General features: G+C 39.5%; 1 protein-coding gene across 3 annotated transcripts in view; it reads right to left on the bottom strand.

The window, feature by feature from the left end:
• The window catches only part of LOC116336249 (serine/threonine-protein kinase PAK 3), a 52,358-nt gene that overhangs the window by 8,931 nt on the left and 21,785 nt on the right, over window positions 1-21,642 (bottom strand). For 2 of the 3 annotated variants that reach the window (XM_031760085.2, XM_031760084.2), the window contains exons 2-6: window positions 7,114-7,307; window positions 6,877-6,977; window positions 4,054-4,207; window positions 3,887-3,924; window positions 948-1,010 (exon numbers count right to left, since the gene is read on the bottom strand). In XM_031760085.2, coding sequence (XP_031615945.1) covers window positions 948-1,010; window positions 3,887-3,924; window positions 4,054-4,207; window positions 6,877-6,977; window positions 7,114-7,285 — 528 coding nt within the window. In that variant the 5' untranslated portion in view covers window positions 7,286-7,307. The remainder of the gene's footprint in view (window positions 1-947; window positions 1,011-3,886; window positions 3,925-4,053; window positions 4,208-6,876; window positions 6,978-7,113; window positions 7,308-21,642) is intronic. The other variant, XM_039618738.1, reaches the window with a different exon arrangement.

The following is a 21,642-nucleotide window of genomic DNA, read 5'->3' on the forward strand; positions in this document are numbered from 1 at the left end:
GGAAAGAATAAGTCAGGTGCGAGCTAAAGAGAGAAGAGTGAGGTGGCATCCAGTGCAGTTTATCAGAAGCATTTTGAGTTGTGGGGACTGGTAAGGTGTGCCATGAGAATGAATTTTTTAAGTAACAAACTGTTAAATATTTGACTGTAAGAGATAGCATACTGCAGCTCTGCAGTGTGCAGCATGGTGGTGAGCTGCAGACATACCGTTGATGTGGAAGTTACCTTTTAACAAGTGTGATTAATAAGCCCCAGACATATTTATTATGTCTAATGCTCAGCCTTTTCCCCCTCTAATCCAAAACGCTACTTGCCTTGGATCATCTTCCTCTTATGGAATGGAAACACTTCATCCATTTCAAGTCTTGTCATGCATAAATGAAGCAGTGCAGCTTAGTTCTAGTGATTAAAGGGAAAGGGTCTGGCTGAAGGAAAAGTCTCAGTCCTTCATTCAGACATACTGGGCCTCTGACCTGCTCCAAAGTGGGCTGGGCCAAGACTGCAGTACAGGAAAGGCTGTCTGTCTAACTGTAAGCAGTTAGCCAGCAAGGGAGCCATGCGGTAATGTCTACAATGGTGATGAAGTTACAGGCAAATTACTGGATTAAATCTTCAGGAGTATGAGCTCATACATGCAGTTTGACAGTCATCACAACCCTCTGTGGCATGCGCCACTGCTCTGCTACACGATCCAGTCAAAAAAAAAAAAAATTAACAGATGCTCTTTGTGGTAGATAACCAATATATCTGGAACATCAAAAACAAATAGATCCAATCAATCCCCCGTGAAATTTCAGTGCAGAGAGTGATGATGCCTTCATAATGAAATATTGTGTGCATTTTGCATTAGCCAGATGGCATAATCAATAGTAGGAGGTCAAATAGTTGAATTTAGCTTCAAGGCCAATGCAGAGATAAGTCATGTGGATAGTAATATGGAGGAGTTACCTTGTCAAATAATGCGCTGCAGGTTCTAAGGCTGACAGGAGGCCCAGATGACAGCAGTCGGTTCTGAATGTGAAGGTTGAAAATGGGAGGATTTACTCAAAACAAACCCACACATGTGTAAGACTATGTGAACTTTAGGAGAGGGTGGAGGGGGGCAGAGGTGGACGTCATGTCCGTGCATTATATCCTACAGCCAGCAAGAGGAAGGGACATGATAGAGATATACTACGTCACCTGAGGCCTGCGCATGGCAATGAAGTCCTGAACAATCTTGGTTTGTCTTTTTATTATTATTTTTTATGTTATATAACCCTCATATTTGGACACTACAGTACGGACAATAACATTACGCTGAGCGGATGCATGTATGCGCCTAATGTCTGATTCTGTGATGAACCAACCTTTTCAACCAAAATGAGATCGCAGCTGAATGACACCCTGTCTAGTCTTACTCAAGCACACGCGCACACACAGGCAGACTGATGTGTCAAAAATATGTCCTTTCCACTATAAACCTGAGAGTACTGTGTTTAAGTCAATGACCAGTACTTTTCGCAGTCATGTTGCATTAGCTGGCAGCCAGGAATGTTGACTGAAGTTTGCTTTTTTTTTTACTCAAGCATAATCACTACTCGCTGCTGATAAAAATCAAAGCCTCTGGGAAACTCTTCTCTCAATTAACCATCCACAGAATGCACGTTTTGTGTGAGCACAACCAAACTGCATGAAATATTATTCTTCTCATTAAAAAAAAAAAAGACCCATGCACCAACCATGCTGGATTCTCAAGTATCAGACGTTACAGTAACAACATCAATACACAAGTGATGAAAACAGCCAGTGCAATGTGAGATATAACCCACACTCCTGTTATGAATGTAGTAATATGACCAGCGGTTTAGCGACAGGTATTTGTTGACAAACTCTTAACAAAAGACAGCTAAGATGAAGTGGCCCTATACCATATGACTCAATGGTTGGCTAACTGGGAGAGACTCCTAAAAAGTTACAACAAAGGAAGGAAAACCCAAACATGAATCACTTAAAGCAACAATTAAGAGCCAAGAAAACTGAGGACAGGGAATGTCTCCTGAGAATGTGTCAAATTATTTTGACTGTTTCATTTCACTAATGTAATTTCTATTAACGATTAAAAAAAAGCACAAAGTAATCATTGCTGCCAAAAAAATCTCTGGGGTGTATCTAATGTCTCATAGAGGAGGACTCTGGGGATAACGTTTGGCACTTTAAATTCCTCGTGAATTTCTGCCTGACCAAATCTTGGATTTGGATGCAGGACGATGTCTGTACTGCCAAAATATGCAGCTATATATGTATGCTGAGCGAAAGTCAAGGTCAGGCAGACACCGCGGGCTCAAACTGAAGTTCAAAGAGCTCAAATGAAAATCTTAAATATAGACATTGAATAGGTTTTTTTTATTATTATTATGGGTAGCAACCTCTACATGCTAAAATATGAAACCAACATAGCAAAAGCTGCAGTTTCTCTAATCACCACTTGAGGCTGGGAAGTAAATTGCTGCACACTTCCACATTAAAATGCTCAACATTACAGCAGAAATAATTATGTTTACAACCTGTAATAAAAAAAAGAAGCTGGATTTTTGTTTGCACCCAGAGTTAGGAGTGCAGCTGCTTTGACTGACAGTTAGATGGAGACACAGGCTGTTGTAGCAATGTGCAGTTAGTCATTTTATTAGAGATTACTTCACAGTAATTAGAGGCATCTGTATCTGTGCAGTGCACCCATTTAAACATGGTCGCTCCTGGCTGTAGACAGAGCTGCTTACAGCAAACAAAACATTAGTTTTTAGATATTTTTCTGCATAAAGTGATGTTGAAATAATATGAAAGAACATCAGGTACTGTAGCTGATGAGGAAACTGTTTTGTCTAAGAAAAGTCTTCTTCAATTGAGGAGTTTTTGGCAACAGTCCTGTAATTCTGTTTCCTTAAGACTTAAAATTGGCACTATGACCGATAGCTGAGTCACCTCTTCATGCTGTTGAGCACTGTGACGGTCCAAGATTGAGATGCTTTGGAATAGCCTTACTGTGCTCACTCACACAATCTTTCAGATGGACTGCCACACCCATTTGCCCTTCACAGGCATACAGCTGTATCAAGCAATAGCTTTGCATGAAGAGATCCCAGCGTAGTTTGCCCGGGGCAGCAAATCCTACTAAACAGACTCAGATTCCACTTCTTCACCCAGCGTTCAGAAAGCATAGATTACTCTGGTCAAAGTCAGGAATGAGGTCAGCACAGCGGGAGTCCTTCTAGATGCAGTTGAGGCTCCGGCTATTTCAAAATCTGGTTAAGTCGATTGGAAAAATAAACAATGCTCAGTGGTGGCTCTCGCAGCAGCCATCGTTTCTGTGCGGGAGCTGCAAGAGTGTTTGTCATGTATGCAAAAGTCAGGGAATTATGCCACATAGTGAGGGCAGTAAGCCTCCAGAGGGGAACACGCACACTCTGTCCATTAGAGCGAGAGTGTGTGTGAAGAGAACGTGCCTTAAAGTAACACAGTCTATTCTAGAAAATCCCAGAAAGAGACAGCGAGGGTGAAGAGATGAAGATTTACTGGGGTGTAGGTAGAGAGGCACATTAATACTCTGAGCTTCAGGAAAAGAAATAAACCACGTAATATTGCAACTTACCTGTTAAATTATTACACTGTTCGATAAGTCATAAGAATATACTTGCCTCCATCCATTAATCAGACATTTTTGAAAGCAATAAAATGCTGCAGAGATCGTGGCTCTGGTTATGGGTCAGACATTTGATATACCATCATAATAAGACCAGGGATATGAAGAGAGCAACTGGCATAAACTCTGTTAGATTATGATTTCTAAATAAATTATTTAGTCATAGAAAACCACTAACAGTGACCAAAGAAAGTTTACAAGAACTCACCAGAGTGTTTGCTGCTATGTACCCATGTGCTGACTTGTCTGAAATGAAAAGAAGACATTTTTTTAAAACAACATACTGAAAATCTTTTGTATTAGATGCAGACCTCAGATCTTTTGGCCTTTTATATTGCTAACTGACATTTTCCATGAGTATTTAAGTGAGATTACCTCCTGAAGTGAAGCTCATGTACTTCTGGTTGTTGACGGTCTCTTTGGAGTCATAAAACTTCAAGACGTCCAACACGGCCTGCGGGTTCTTCTTCTGCTCCAGCTTGGTGATGTTCGAGGTCTGTAAGAGCCGTGCCCACTGCTCTGGGATGCCCTTTACAAAGAGACAGAGGCCACAGGTTAAAGCATCTCGAAACAAAATGATCAATCTGTGTCTGAGAGAAACACAAAATGTTAATGCAGGCTTTTCTCACATTTTTTAAGTCATTTGATCACTAAAGCCCAGTGATCAACAATTTGAAACGCATATCAATCAAATAAAAAGATCCTTAATATTCCATGTAAATAAATATTCTTTATATTGCCAGTCAACAACAAATATTGATCAACTTTTTATAAGAAATGAATTTTAAAAGAAAGCCGCTAGCTTTATCCTCGTATTTAATTGGTTAGTATAAAAGCATTATTGCTTTTTTAACTCTGAGCATAAAACTGAATTTTCTTTTGAGACAATTTCTTCTTTTTTATCTTTAATGGGAAGTGAATATCCATCAACAATGGCCTTCTTTCATGCCATCTTTGTAAACTCATGCACAGTTTTACTATTAAAAGCAAATCAGCTGCTGGGGAAAAAAAGGCTGGCAATGGGGGTTAAAAAAAAGAAATCATACTTGGAGGGAGATCAAGGGAAAAATCGAGAGCGATGTACTTTATTCTCCCTGAAAACCCTGAAACAAGTAAAAGTGGCTGCTTCAAAACTCTTAAAAGAGCTCTGTGTGTCACAGGCACATAGCTTTTAAATGAACAAGGAACTATTTGTTACTGATACTGTGCTGCACATTTGGTAGTCAAATAGTCCCGAATATGTATTCCTTAGTGTAAGGATGTTTTTTATAGGGTTGTGATGATAAGACGCAAACTTCCTACAATTATTTTTTAGAATAGGACAGACTAGACTAGACTTTGCACTAGTAGTTTATTCCCAGTACTGTCAAACTAGTCTAGGTTCAATATATGTATCCCTGTTATTATGAGTGAGTGAGTGGGTGTACGAATATGTTAATATGTTGTTTTTATTGTTTACTGCATCTTTTTAATACTTTTCCCATTAACAAGAATCTCACCAAGGATGCTAACCAAATGCAAAGAGTGCAATAAAAGATAATGAACAACTATAGTACAAAATAAAGTTATTGTCTTGCAACTATATACAGTCATGTGGGGGGGGGGGAAGTTTTCACAGGAGTCTGCATGGCCCTGTGAAAAAAATAAGTACACCCTTACTGCTTCCACAAGAACTGAGATCCAGCCAGGTGCTGCTATAAAGTGCACTTGATGCGCTGGTTATCAGCCAGTGGGGCACCTCTAAAAAAACCCCACAAGTTTTAGCAGTTTGCTGGTCTGGAACATTCAAATGTGTGTTAACACAATTCCACAATTTGGAGGTCTCAGCAAATTCATCTCAAGGTCAGACCTTACAAAAAATTAAGAGCTAGATTTTAAACTCTACAGGCCTCAGCGTGTTAAATGTTAACGTTCATGACAGTACAATCAGAAAAAGACTGAACAAGTATGGCTTGTTTGGAAAGGTTGCCAGGAGAAATCCTTTTCTCTTTAAAAAGAACACGGCAGGATAGCTTAGGCTTACAAAGTACAAGACTTTGGGAACAATGTCCTTTGGACAAGGGAGACCAAAGTGGAGATGCCTGGCCATAATGCACAGCACCACGTTTGCTAAAAAATAAACACAAAAGCATAGTGGTGTAGAGGTGATGATTTGGGCTTGTTTTGTAGTCATTAATTCGACTAAAAACTTCTGTGGTATAGCAAAAATATTCTAGAGTCAAATGTGAGGCTGTCTGACAGATGAAGTTTTGTTGAAACTGGGTCATGGCACAGGACAATGATCCCAACCACAGCAACGAATCTACAAGAGAATGGCGGAAAAATAAAAAAATTAAAAAGGTGTTGCAATGGCCAAGTCAAAGTCTAGACCTCAACCTGAATAAAATGCTTCTGCAGAACCTTAATAGACCTGCGTTTAAATAAATGTTCGCAAACTTCAGTAAAATGAAGGAACATAAAGGAGAGTGGGCCAAAATTCCCCCACAATGATGTGAGAGACATACAATTACTTCACATTATTGCTATTACAGGTGGTTCCCAGAGTTATTGAATAATGTGGTGAACTTAGTTTTACCCAGGACTGCAGTTTTTACTGTTGAAAATTCACCACAGAGTAGTAAATTGTACTCATACATCTGTAAAGCTTTAACTCTACAGAATAATTACCTTTGCATTTAAAAATCAGCTCTACTGAATCACAAACTAGGTAATGCCAAAGACAGTCTATTGTATTTCTTGCTAGTACATTAAGTCTGCATAGATTACCTAACTGCTAATAAAAGAATGAAAAGAAGCGACGCATACAACGAAGGAAAAAAAATGATCAAAGTGAGAACAAAGAGCATTAAACAGTGAAAATAGAGGGCGGGTACAATTCTGTTTCATGGTATTGTATATCTAGACTTGTGTAACAACATCTACCGCAAACTGAGACTGGACCTAAAATGTAATTTACCAGGAAACACTGAAGGAATCGAGTGCAGGTTTCACTTGATGGGTTCGAGTGATTGTCATTCAGGTCACTTGTATTACCAAACCTATGTGGAGGAAATTTAATTACTAGCTGACTCTATCACTTTAGGGAAATGTGAATTTTGAAATGTGTGCCTGCAAGTTTGCTTTCAAATGAGAGGCGAATTTTAGAAGCACATCTGTCCTCATTTATATGCCTGATCGTCGGGTGAAAGGGATACTCACTGTGAATTCTCCTGTTACAGCATCAAAGCCAACATGAATGGTGTGTTCGAAGTCTGAGGGTAGGGATATCTCAGGACGTTCCTTCTCTTTCTTCTTGTTTGCTAAAGGAGATTGACAAAAACCTGCTTACAAGCTCATTTAAAACATTTTCTTTTTCTTTGCAGACAGGAAACAAGTAAACCATGTGATCCAATGTGCTGCTGAGCCTGAAGGCGACATGTGGAGAAGGATACTCACTCTTGTCTCCTCCGGGGAAGATGGAGCGCAGGCGGACCTTCTTGTTTTTTTCTTCAGGAGCCATTGGAAGTGGTTTAGATGCGTGATTCACTGATGAAGAGTCTCGGGAACTACTGTTCATTCTCAAGGGGGGGGCTGGTGGTTTCTCTTCAATATCAACACTATCAGACATCTTTAGTAGCACTCACAATGCCCTGGGAAAGAGAGAAGGAGAGAGGTGTAGGAGCTCAGTGTGAAAAAGTCTATGTATAGATCAGCAAGAACTCAAACAGCAGCAGGTGATGAAAGCTACAAAAACCCTCTGCACTGATCTTAACTTTGAATTTCACTTGCACTTAGCCCTATGCATAATACACAACAATGTTAAGTATGCTAAACTGAGGAATATTTGTAAATGTTTTTTAAAGGATCACTATAATATACAAAAGCATTATTTCCATTTGTAGTATGTATTAGGTGTTCTGGTTCACCAAGACCTGCTGTGTAAAAGGGAGCAGGCATCAGTGACAGCAATGAGTATTGACAATGAGTAAGTCTGATACAACATGAAAAGAAGGAGCTGGGATGGAGGTGGGTTGCAAAGCGGCTTGCTGATGCACAGCACCCGTGGACAGGCTAAAACTGTAGGTTGTGTAGGCCATCGGCTGACACACCATCTAATATGGACTGGCAGTGAGATCAGCTGATCTGCCAGGATTGTGGCTGCGCATGACTTCATGAAGAAACGCCATGCCTGATTGATCTTTATTAAGGTCAGGAGGAAGCCATGGAGTTTAAGGGGCAGTTTTACAGTAGAAAAGCCACAGAAAAAAAAAAATCCATATTTTTATACTAATATATTCATGCAAATGGTTTGCACTTACATTTTTCTACCTCAGTGGTACTTAAAGCACTTTACAGTGCTACAGTGTTATAGTAACAGCTAAGCTGCCATGCAAGAAGCCCAACAGCCATCAGGAGCCCGTTGAGTTTCAGTGTCTTGGCAAACAAAACTTCGGCATGTGGCGTGATCGCGGGACCAAACCATCAACCCTTCAAGTGATGGGAAAAGTAATAATTATTAAAATTGATTGATTAATTTCTTAAGGGTTTAAGGAGTCACAATGTTTCTGGATATTTAAAATTGAGCTATTTGTATATATTACAGCTATTTCTTATATTTTGTAGCTTTGTGATCTATTGTATTATTTAATTTAGTCCAGTCTGTTACTGTCCTTATTGTCTTGGAGCAACTGTAACCATATAATTTCCTTAAGGATTCTGATTCTGTTTCTGATTTTCTCTCTTGTAAAAGAGATTTGATCTCAGAAGTACTTCCTGGTTAAATATAGGTAACAGCGCTAATACAATAATTAACTCTTCCTATGTGGACACGGCAGATTTAAATCTAATTTAGATTTGAAAGTCGACACAACAACCAAGAACTGATTCTCAGAGAATCTGGCAAGAGTAAATATTTCCATCACTCATGCTCTAATCTTCCATCTACCCATTGTATCTACACATCTTAGACTCCTTCAGTGCCGCACCCCGAGGCCAAGCCCATCATGTGATGTGCAGCACAGGCATCCCAGAAAGCGGGCCATCCATGTGGGCCACCCCCTTGGTAGAGACCTACATAAGCAAACAAAGGCACACTCTTTTACACAGCGCGCTTGCCTTTGACGAATCACACACGTGCCTTCGTGGTGGCCTTTACAATTGTACTTAACCATCTCCTCCTCCACTAGGCACAGTTTGAAAGATCGCGCTGCAGTCTTCGCTAACGTTCCAAAAGAACTGGTTTGGAATAAAAGAACTTGATTAGTGGAACGATGCGACATGATAAGAAGTCACGGTTTCATCAGATTTTGACAGTTAACAGCGTTATTACACAATACCTCTGGCTATCTCCATCTGCTGCCTCAAATTCTTGTCTTGTTGTGAAAGGGATTTGTCAGTAATGTGTCATTTCATCATGAACCTGTTTGGGCAGGACACCAGAACCACAAATCAAGGCTTCTCAAAACATGCTCATTGTTTGTTTATTTAACTGTGCAGTAAGTACCTCCGAAACATGTCAGATTAAGAGCAAAAAACCCCACAAAAACAACATCATCATTAACTGTTTCCCTGTTAACTGCTGATTGAATGTAAACATCCAACGGATTCAGTGAAAAGATTTCATTATTTCATTTGAACATTAAACATGTTCTTCTTTTGGATAACATTACCAATATGCTTTAATGTGTAAGAAATCGAGTTTATGACTCATAAAAAACAAACTACAAAATATGTGAAAGTTTATATTACATTGAATAAAAGCTTGGAGATCAAACATGGATCTAAGATAAAAGCTACCAACATAATCTTTATGTCTAATTAATTAGACAGCGTTTGGTATTCTCTTCTGCTAGTGACGTGATAGCTCGCACTGCGATCTTTTCAATTAGATTAACTATTCAACAACGACTGCCAGAAATTATTTGGCGAATATCAGCCCTTCCACACTGCTGGCCTTCAATAGCAGCTCAGCTCGCTGTAGATGAATGCAGAGTTGAAATGTAAAACATGAACATGAACAAGAACTGAAAACAAGAAGCGTTCCAGCACTGGAAGATAGGGTTAAAAATAATATTGCAGCATCTTCCTTTAATAGAGGTTACATCAGTTGAATCCATGAGAAACTTTTAAATTACCCTTTCCCAAGACTGATCTGTTAAAAAAAAAAAGTGACTCACTCCTGACAGCACGGTTAACTGAAATTAGATTTTGATCTGGCTTAGCTAGAAGGCACCGACTATTTTTGAATAACCAGTCAGCTCCAGAGACATACTATGATTTTAAAACACCACTATGTTGTTGCTATTATTTTAATACTGCATTTCAAAGATCTTATGAGATATATTGCTGGTGGGGGAGCACTATGCTGGCGCTTTCCATGCGAGAGTCCAGACGACAACAGAAAACAGGTTTGCTTAGGTTGGAGTTTGGGCGTGTCACTGACAACAAAACCCAACAAAACTCTGCTATTTACAGAGGAAATTCACAATGTGGACACATTAAAGAAACAGGGCGTGTATACAGCACGGCTGTCCAGGCAATAAGGAAGACAAGGTTTGGTAACCTTTGTATGCAATCTGACACAATCAGCCAAATTTAGCTGAAGGATCAAAGGGATTATTAAGATTTATGGCTTAATACTGTGGCACCAGGCTTACAGTGGGTATGGAAATACTGTTGAACTTGACATCTAAACTTTTATTTAAGCTTTTGATTTTTTCCCCTCATATCCTTTTCTTTGCTTCTCAATGATTCATTTTACATCACAGTTACTGATTGTTTCTAAATGATCCATAACCAGACCGGCTGAATGTCTGTCATCTACCCTATTAAGAAAGCTCATGGGGTATAATTTTTTATACTCGGTGAAAAAGTACAGCACTATAAGTGATTTAGCATCACAAAGTGGCATCCAAGCTGTCTGTCTACCTTGTCTATGGATCATTGCAAAAACACAAACGTCCCTGTCCTGTTAAGACTTACACAGCTGCGACTAAAGCCTCTGTTAATCCGTTAACATCATTTTTTTGCTATCAGGTTTGCTTCAATAGAAGTCACACTGCTTTTACTGTCACGCACAGAAGTGGATTCAGTAACGTGCACATTAAACAAGCGAGACCTGCCAACAGCGATGGGGATCTAATCTGTCGAGTCAATATCTGGTCTGAAAACATGGAGGGAAGAATCGGTGGTTACAACGTCAAACAACGACAGGAGAGTTTGAACTTTTCAAATATAAAACTAATGAGTTCTTGAGGTTTAGTCGGGTTAGTTGTTCCCCCTTTTCAGACATGGATTTGTAAAACTGTTGGCTTCTGATAGCCATTCTGTTATTAAACATTCCCATTCACGAGGAGCCATGATACATGCGTGATGCATTGGGCTCACAATACATACAGTTACATGGACTTCTATCCAACAATCCATCCATCCGCTTATGCGATTCACAGTGGCAGGCTGCGGATGGAGCCTATCCCAGCTGTCAGAGGGCGAGAGGCTGGGTACACCCTACACAGCCCCCAATCAGTGACATAATCCACCATTAGTTAAAGTGTTGGTGAAACTATTTTAATAGTTACTTTGATCATCATGCAGTATGGATGACACACAGTCACAGGAATGCATATTTATAGAAACAGCTGGAAGCAATACACTGACTTATTCCCTTTAATGTTTTGTCAAATTTGAGATTGCAGTCACTGCTTGTGTCTCATTAGCCTGACCCGTCACATATCTGCTGTAATGTAAAGGTGTAGTTAAAAAAAAAAAATGTCACTGTAATAGATGTGAAACTTTAGAGCGAGTGGGAAAAAGCAACATATATGGATGGAGTTAGGCGGCTTTGGAGAGGTTGGTGTGTCTCTGACAACTAAAACGCACATGAACAGGGTCTTCTGCACTCTGATGATGACAATTTAAGGAACAGCTGATGAATCTGTTCAGACTTTTTCCAGCACACAATAATAAACCTATTTAAAGGAACTTTTGCGAGTAGTTTGGGCAGAGTGATGTCACAAAAGTAAAAGTGGGTTTACTGTGGCAAATTTTCAGAGGTGCTTGGTGATACATGAAGCTAACGTATCGTCAGATTAATAGAAACGAGTACCTGTCTGAGGGGGCTCCTTTGCTTCATCAATACTCGTGTCCTCCTCGAGAGCACACACCACTTATATAAAAACATTGAAGTGCTCATAAATATGATAATGTTAGGAAAGAACTGTCCTCAGAAAGCAACGTGGATGAATGATGGCTAAAAAAAAAAATCCCCCAAACCCTCTTCGGGATGCTTCTGTTTATTTTAATGACAGGCAGTCGTGAGTGAGCACAACAAACAAAAACAGCTGCAGCAGCAGCATCGCAGTTAGATATTACAAATCTAAATGTGGTCTCTAATGCTGTATGGCTGTTTAGCTTATCACCTTCCTGCCGGCAGTTCTGCTGAACGGCTAAAGATGGCAGATTCATGAAGGCCCAGACATTACCGATTCTTCGCTCACATAAAACACTGACCTATTTACTGTGCAGACTGACAGGCAGGCAAGCAGTCAGTGAGTACACTGTCCCTGAAACAAGCAGCTACTATTTCTGAAACACACACAGCCCAGTCTCTTGTAAATCAAGTGTACAAATGGCTTTAGCCGATACTGAATTTACTGGTACGAGGCTGAACTACACCAGCAGCGGGAAAAAAAGGATTATAAGACAGATTTCCATCGTTTCACTTTTAATTGAGTCAAAATGCAAAAGAGGAGAACTGCAGCTGTAACAATGATCCATGACATGTTAATTTGACAGAAGTTACACCCCCAGCATCATCTTTTTTGACTTGCTTTAGAAAAATGTGACATTTTGACAGCGATATACAAATGTGCAAGCCTCCTAAAAAGAAAAAAAAGAAAACACTAAACCAGCACAGACATTACTGGAGATGTTTTCACATTTCTCTTCTATAAAATATTGATATATCCATGAAGAGTAGTCATTTTCCTTGCTCTTTCAAACATTAATGCTGAATTTGAATGGCTAACCACAGGAAGAGGCTCTAATCTTGAGCCCATGGCAGCCCAGTAATGGCCCCACAGTGGGGGGAGGGCTCCATAAGCTCAGCTCTCCATGCCCCTGATTAGGACACGCTCTCTGGTTGACTTGGCTTTGGCTGTCCTTCTATGAAGGATGCTGATTACTTGGGATGGGATAGACAGCTTGAGGACGGTCAAAAGATAAGGAGGAAGGAGGGATACTCCGAAGCTGCACATCACCATTGTTTTTGCTCCATCTGTACAGAACTGCATTTTATAAACACAGGGTCAGATAAATTTCACTTTACAGACGCACACAGTGTCACACAATAACAGCTGTCAACATGTAACTACACAAATGCTCGTCTCTCCCGTGGCTGGCCCCTCAAGGTCAGAAGAAAACAGTCATGTAGCCTGCTTCCATATGTCATCCCCTTTCATTTCAATTGGGGGGCAGGGGAAGCGATGTCTGACGTTCATGTCTGTTAAAGAGGACTCGTGATCAACTAAATTAATGGCTGTTTTCATTTATCAATACAAGGCTGTGACTATGCTTTGAAACTTGGTGTACATTAGTAAATAGGTAAGTCAGAAAATCATTATTTCTTCAGGCACTGACACTGACAGTTAAAAACCTATTTTAGGCAGTTCTTGGAATGTCATCCACATTAACACTTTCTGACAGTTTGTTGCAGACAGATGAGAAGCTTGGTGCCACTCCTATGTCTGAACAGGGACGTGATAATGCTGTCAGCAGATAGTTTATCTCAACATAAGCACAGGAAGCAAAGGCACACAGCTACAGTCATGGTAAAAACACAGTACACCATCTGTCAGCTCGAAGATTTTACATATCAGGACCTAACAAATGATCCCATCCTAACCAGGTCTAAAAATAAGGTAAACGCAACTTGAAATGATGTGTGTAAAGCACACTCTTCTAAAGCTTGTTTGTAGAACCAGTCTTTGAAAAATAGGGAATTTTGTTCATTAAGGTTTACGGGCACATGCTTATACACAGTTTTATTAAGGCAGCATTTCAATCAGGTTGAGGTTTAGATTTTGACCGGTCCACTTTGATTCTTTTTCAGACATGGTTTTGTACAGTTGCTAGTGTTCAGGGGATCACTGGCCTATGTTATGACTCAACTGTCAGACTGATAACCCTAGAATACTTTGGTAAACAGAGTTCATGGACTCAGTGACCGCAAGGTGTCCTGTGGCTACAAAACAAGCCCAAATCATCACTGCTTCACCACCGTGCTTGAGAGCTGGCACAAGATGTTTGGATATAATGCACAGTATCATGTTTGGTGAAATCAAACAGAGAATGTAAGTGGTGACATCTGCAGTTTGAGCTCTTCTGGTCAAAGGTCACTGGTCCAGACATGCTCTGGCTTGTTCAGGTGTAATATTGCAAACCATGCTGTTATATTGTTTTTAGAGATTAGAGGCTTTCTCCTGGGAGCCACGCGAATAAGCCAATACTTCTTCAGTGTTCTTCTAACTGTAATGTTGTTAACTTGAGTATTCAACATGCTAACTGAGCCCTGTAGAGTCTCACCTAGAGGTTTGTTGCTGTTTATTTGAGAATTATACACCTTTGGGTGAATTATCTGGGGAAAATTGTCAATTATCTTTCTCAGTGTAGAATGATGGACTTTAAATTATTTGTAAATGGGCATGTAACCCTTCTGAGATTGATGTGCAGCAACAGTGCGTCTTTAAGATGGTTGCTGCTGTCTTTTGTCCTTTGCATTCCATTAACACACACCTGAAGTGCCAACACTTGTTAAAAATCAGTTAATTAAGTCCATTTGACTTACAGCAACTGAACATATTTCTCTGTGGAAACAGTAAATGTGTACTTATATTCTTTTTTTTTTCCATTTATTGATTTTTTTGCACGCACCGTTTCAGCATTTTGGCTTTTTACTGAATAAATAATGACACAGTCTCATCTGTTGTTGTTCATTAATGGTTGTATTAAAATGCATATAAGATGTGTGATATGTAAAACCTTGGGTGCACTCTCTTAAAAGTAACAAAATGTGCACACAAGCACCTCTAAAGATCACAAATGTTCAAACTTTAGCTCTTACTTTCTATTGTTCTGCATTAACAAAGTGAATTTTACAATTTAATGTAATACTGTTCAACATTAAAAGTAAAAGCATCAAAAGTACATCTAAAACTCATGACAGCGACTTGATTCCCGAGTCACAAAAGAAAATCTGACATTTCAACTTTTGTCAAATGAAGCTTCACTTCTTTGGTTTAAAGCTTCTACTGCAACACTCTGTAACTCTGCTTTGCATACAGCTCCAACGTCTGGTTCATGAAAGGGACAAGTCACAGCTGCCTCACACACTTTTATTGTAACAGGTGGCAGGTGAGACAGAGGTGTGCAAATTTATTCCTTGTTTCATGTTTCAGTGGGGGAAGTTTGGCTGTATGTAGAAAGATGTTGTCACACTTTTAATAGTCACGCCAATACAGTTAATATAAGTTCCATAATATAATAAACATACCTGATCAAGAGCCTGATGACAGGTATTACAACGTAATAAAAAGTATGCCTCCCTGCACGAAGAGGGAGAGTTCTTTCATTTGTTTATTTTTCCAGGGTAAAAAGAATCACATGTTTCACTGGAACAAACAAAAAAAACATCTATTTTTAGGGGATACACGCGCCTTGGGGGGAAGCTATGAACATCTTTTAATCGTGTGAGTAAAAAGGCTTATACCCGCTCATAATATGCCAACTAGAGCATGATTACACAATATCAAAGGAAAAAGTAAATGAATGAAACAGCTTTCAGTACACTTTGAAATAGCACTTCAAATGTCCATTAACACAGAGATCTGAGGTCTGAAACACAGCTGATGCACATACAGTATATTTTTCTATCCAAGTAGCTTTTCTAAGACAGAACGTGGCGTTTTACTTCAATCCACTGTTTGTAATAGAGCTCTCTTTTCCCTTCTTCTTCTTCTTCTTCTTTTTTTAAATGCACAGCACAGTTTGGAAATATCTCTGATCACTGACCTATTATTAGACACGAGCCAGAGTATGATCTTGTTTCATCCAATCATAGTCTACAAAACCACATTTGAAGGAAAGAAAAAGTTGGAGAATACTTTTGAATTTTCTGCTGTTTTGCATAAATATGAGATAAAAACATTCTGATTTTCAATATATATGTATATATATGTATGTATATGTATATAAAAATGAGACCCATATTAAACAAACTAAATGAAAATATTACACCCGGTCATTTATCAATTGTGGGAAATGCTACTTATATACATATGTATGTACAGAAAAAGAATAGCCCTTTAGTATGTAGGGTACTGTATGTCCTATTGTGCAGTTAAACTAAATGCAGCCTTGCAATCTGGCTTCCAGGAACTGTATCCCGTCCTAATGCTCAGGACGCATTCAAATTTGGGATGTTTGGGGTTTTCCTGACATGAACTCTTCCCTTCAGGTTCCTCCCACAATATTTCCATTGGTATAAGAACAGGAATTTCACGTATTCCTCTTTAGGAATGATCCAAACCATGCTGACCCAGATGCAGTAAAATCAGACCCAACCCATGACACTACCACCACCAAGGTTGAGGTCTGTTTTCCTTACCTTCCCATCGTCCACAAAGGCTTTCCAATATGTTTCTGGCTTGCTCGTGTGATCTTTAACAGACAGAAGATGAAAACCACTGTTCCTTTAGTAAAGTTCTGGGTTTTTGTCCTTGCAGCCCTGTCAGGTATACAGGGAGTGCAGAATTATTAGGCAAATGAGTATTTTGTCCACATCATCCTCTTCATGCATGTTGTCTTACTCCAAGCTGTATAGGCTCGAAAGCCTACTACCAATTAAGCATATTAGGTGATGTGCATCTCTGTAATGAGAAGGGGTGTGGTCTAATGACATCAACACCCTATATCAGGTGTGCATAATTATTAGGCAACTTCCTTTCCTTTGGCAAAATGGGTCAAAAGAAGGACTTGACAGGCTCAGAAAAGTCAAAAATAGTGAGATATCTTGCAGAGGGATGCAGCAGTCTTAAAATTGCAAAGCTTCTGAAGCGTGATCATCGAACAATCAAGCGTTTCATTCAAAATAGTCAACAGGGTCGCAAGAAGCGTGTGGAAAAACCAAGGCGCAAAATAACTGCCCATGAACTGAGAAAAGTCAAGCGTGCAGCTGCCAAGATGCCACTTGCCACCAGTTTGGCCATATTTCAGAGCTGCAACATCACTGGAGTGCCCAAAAGCACAAGGTGTGCAATACTCAGAGACATGGCCAAGGTAAGAAAGGCTGAAAGACGACCACCACTGAACAAGACACACAAGCTGAAACGTCAAGACTGGGCCAAGAGATATCTCAAGACTGATTTTTCTAAGGTTTTATGGACTGATGAAATGAGAGTGAGTCTTGATGGGCCAGATGGATGGGCCCGTGGCTGGATTGGTAAAGGGCAGAGAGCTCCAGTCCGACTCAGACGCCAGCAAGGTGGAGGTGGAGTACTGGTTTGGGCTGGTATCATCAAAGATGAGCTTGTGGGGCCTTTTTGGGTTGAGGATGGAGTCAAGCTCAACTCCCAGTCCTACTGCCAGTTTCTGGAAGACACCTTCTTCAAGCAGTGGTACAGGAAGAAGTCTGCATCCTTCAAGAAAAACATGATTTTCATGCAGGACAATGCTCCATCACACGCATCCAAGTACTCCACAGCGTGGCTGGCAAGAAAGGGTATAAAAGAAGAAAAACTAATGACATGGCCTCCTTGTTCACCTGATCTGAACCCCATTGAGAACCTGTGGTCCATCATCAAATGTGAGATTTACAAGGAGGAAAACAGTACACCTCTCTGAACAGTGTCTGGGAGGCTGTGGTTGCTGCTGCACGCAATGTTGATGGTGAACAGATCAAAACACTGACAGAATCCATGGATGGCAGGCTTCTGAGTGTCCTTGCAAAGAAAGGTGGCTATATTGGTCGCTGATTTGTTTTTGTTTTGTTTTGAATGTCAGAAATGTATATTTGTGAATGTGGAGATGTTATATTGGTTTCACTGGTAAAAATAAATAATTGAAATGGGTATATATTTGTTTTTTGTTAAGTTGCCTAATAATTATGCACAGTAATAGTCACCTGCACACACAGATATCCCCCTAAAATAGCTAAAACTAAAAACAAACTAAAAACTACTTCCAAAAACATTCAGCTTTGATATTAATGAGTTTTTTTGGTTCATTGTGAACATGGTTGTTGTTCAATAATAAAATTATTCCTCAAAAATACAACTTGCCTAATAATTCTGCACTCCCTGTACCATTTAATCCAGTCTTCTCGTCATAGTGGACTCAGATATGACCATTAGCTAATCTGTGAGAGGCTTTTAGTTGCTTAAAGATTACCCACGGTTCCTTAAACTAAACCACTCCTGTGGAGGGTAACAGTGGTCTTGAGTTTGAAAGCAGTTTTAATTTTTATTTTAGTGAGTTAAAATGTTTTTTCACATCAAGTTTTAGCTTTCAGTTAACTATAATAACCTTGCTCCAAATGTTTTTCCTCTCCCCAAATGGAGGGAGCATGCAATATGTTTGTCTCTCTGTCTGTTTGTTAGCAGTTTAGCATCCACAGCTTTCACGATATCAAGTTCAAATTTTGTGTGACGGCAGATATCAATAACAGCTTGAGCTGATTTAATTTTGCTGAAAATCGGATCAAGGTCAAGGTCACACCAAATATGAAAATCAGTAAATCTTGCCCTTCAGGGGGTGTTGTGCTTTCTGACTGGTCTCGTTTCGTCAAGTAACCTTGTTCAGACTGATGAAAATCAATAAATCTCACTTGTTGATGCCATGATTTATTCTTTTAATTGTTTTAAAGATCAGACTTAGATACATGTTTGTTTTAATTTAAAAAACAGGCAGCACCCTAACACCTGATTCAAATTTTACCATCAAACTAACGGTCAACAGTAGACGTTCACTTGCTTTGTTTCTGCTCGCATTTCATTTGTTTATGTGGCGTGACTGAGACACGGCGGGACCACAGATTCGGTGTTAGAGCCATTGCACATTCACCACAAAAACTAACACTCAACAACCCAATTCCAGTTGCGGATGCCGCGCAGGTGCGTGGGCCCTCCCTGCAAGGCACCGCAGACCACGCCCCCCCACAGTTTAGTTGGGTTGTTTTGCTACTTTTCCGATATATGAAAATTATGATCACGCTTTATGTCACATTTAGGCAGAAATGTAAAAATTTCCAAAGAATTCCCAACTTTTAACTTAAACTGTATCTAATCAGTGTAAATTAAATTATAACTATAAATTAAATTAATGTAAATTGGACCGTATGCGTATCATATATACCTGACATTTTGCAAATGACAAGTAGAGATGGACCGATCCGATATTACGTATCGGTATCGGTCCGATACTGACCTAAATTACTGGATCGGATATCGGCGAGAAATAAAAAATGTAATCCGATCCATTAAATATCAAAAAAAACACCTCACAAAACTTGTGACACGGCGTAACTCGCCTCATAACCATAGCACGTTGGAGCAGTGTGCTCATGTGATAGAGCGGCTGTGTATTTGTATTTGATTACGTCGATTAAGCATCATGAGGTGGAGGGTGGGGGGTGGTTCCCCATTTTTTTTTGCTGGGAGTTTGCAACCCTATTAGTTAGGTTGCTTAATATTTCTGCTAAGTACTCTTTAAAATACCAGAATTGGGAGGATGGAGTAGGTTTAAGTTTATTAGATTGATCAGTGTTGCTGAACTATGAAATATTTTGGGTGCAGTGTATTTTTTACATGCAGGTATAACAGAATAGCTTTAGTGTTGTTGTTTATTTAAACTTGAGTATGAACTTATACAAAATGCAGCAAGATATTAAAAAGTTTTATTGATTAAAAAACACACTATATCGGATTCATATCGGTATCGGCAGATATCCAAATTTATGATATCGGTATCGGTATCGGACATAAAAAAGTGGTATCGTGCCATCTCTAATGACAAGCATAAATTAAGCTTTCCAGTAGCTAAACCATTTAGATAAAAACCAAGAAGATAAAATCGCTTTTGAGGTGCTTATATTTGTACACTGAAGAAATATTGCACAATATTCTCACCTATGTTGCTAAATTAGATTACTGCAATGAACCCTTTTGCTTGGCTGTTAAGTTTTACATTGATCTTGTCCAATTCCAATTAGCACAACACTGATTAGATCGCAAAGGCACAATAATATAACCTGCCTTATTTTCTCTTCAGTAGCCAATTTATTCCCTCGCATTCAAAGGATTCGATGGTATTACCAAATATTATCCCTTTGGTTCACTTACTTTCAATTAAACAACACTCTCCTGACAGATTTGGGTACACCGATCCTCATATTTAAAACAAAGCAGAAACTGCAGGCTCATTTTACCCCCACAGCCTACACTCCAACATGACTCTCATTTTACTGAGCACCATCCTTTCCCAAATTCCCCTGCTGGGGAGGCTTGAGAGCTCACTCTGTCATTTAATATTTAGTTCTGACGAACCTGCTCGAGTGCTGTTCCCTCAAGTGTGTGTATGCACACAGACAGACACACACAGACACTGTCATGTCTTAAACCTGCAGTGCTGCTTTTCTCATTGGCTGTAGATTTTTGTGTAAATATTGCAAAAAAATATTAGGTTAGAAGACGCTTTCTAAAATAATTTAATAAACTATAGTTACGAGGTAAAACTAGTGAACAGCCAGAACTGACAATTACTGTTCCCTGTGTGTTGTGACAGTTTGAGTGGCTCTCTCTGTATGAGCTGGAACAGAAGTGCTTTTTAATTGAAGCAGTTTATCCTGTCAGGTGGTAAATTTCTATCAGATCTGAATTGCCAGCAGTATAAATGAGCTAAGCAGCATTGTTAACATGTGATAATTCCTTCCTGACAGAAAATTCTAACTGTATTCAAAGCACATTTCTATGACTAGTAGTTTATTTGTGGGCATTTATGACATAACAGAGCAAACTGATCAATACTTTCCCTAACAGGATGAGCTTCCTCATTCCTCATATTCAAAAAAGCATTTGTTAGCCCATCCTGACACGTTACAGCCCACCTCCAGTTAAAATTGTGTTGTGGTCAGTGTTGCTTCTCTTTGATGCATGAGCCTCACTTAAAGAGAATAGATGCCTGCCAAAGGCTTAGCAATAGATGATTCAGTTTCTGATGACCAAAAATCTACATTTAAGACCTTTATCATTACTGAATCACCATGAGGTTACATCGATAGAAGCAAATCCTGCCTCGACAGGCAACTGTTTTAAATGTTTGCTCCAAATCCATCTTTGGATCAGTTTCTTTACACCGACTAAAAAAAACAAACTCAAATGCTTCTGCTGGACTCATTTATATATCTGCCAGAGAAACATTACTAGTAAAACCTCAGATCAGTTCCTGCTAGTAGTACAAGAATAGAAAGTTCACCTGGCTACAGGAGCCATTTAGCTCAAACTTGCCCAGTACAACTGGCAATTGGATGGCATCCAGGTGAGATCATGTTCTCTCCATAAACAAAATTTTCCAGAGTTGAATGGGACAAGGGCGGAGATCATCTCTTTTGAGAGGTTCCAGTCCAGGTCTTTTGATCTTCAACTGAGTGATTACTTCACACTTAGTAGTACACTCCAGGGCTGAAAAATTAAGCATGTGCTAAAAGTGCAGTTCATCCAGCGACCACTTGAAGCCCGCTCCAATTCAATAACAAATTCTAATAGTTTCTTTTGTTAAAATGACAAAACTACGGGGATAGCCCGATATAAAACAACAACAACAACATACAAACAGACAAAAGGTTAAGATTTAAATTCGGAGCTTGGCTACATTGATTGAATGGGGAAACTGATGTGGGTAGCTATAGCCAGCACCTGTCTTACCTCCACTAATTTG

Source organism: Oreochromis aureus, linkage group 10 (assembly GCF_013358895.1).
Source record: "Oreochromis aureus strain Israel breed Guangdong linkage group 10, ZZ_aureus, whole genome shotgun sequence".
NCBI classification, from domain to species: domain Eukaryota; kingdom Metazoa; phylum Chordata; class Actinopteri; order Cichliformes; family Cichlidae; genus Oreochromis; species Oreochromis aureus.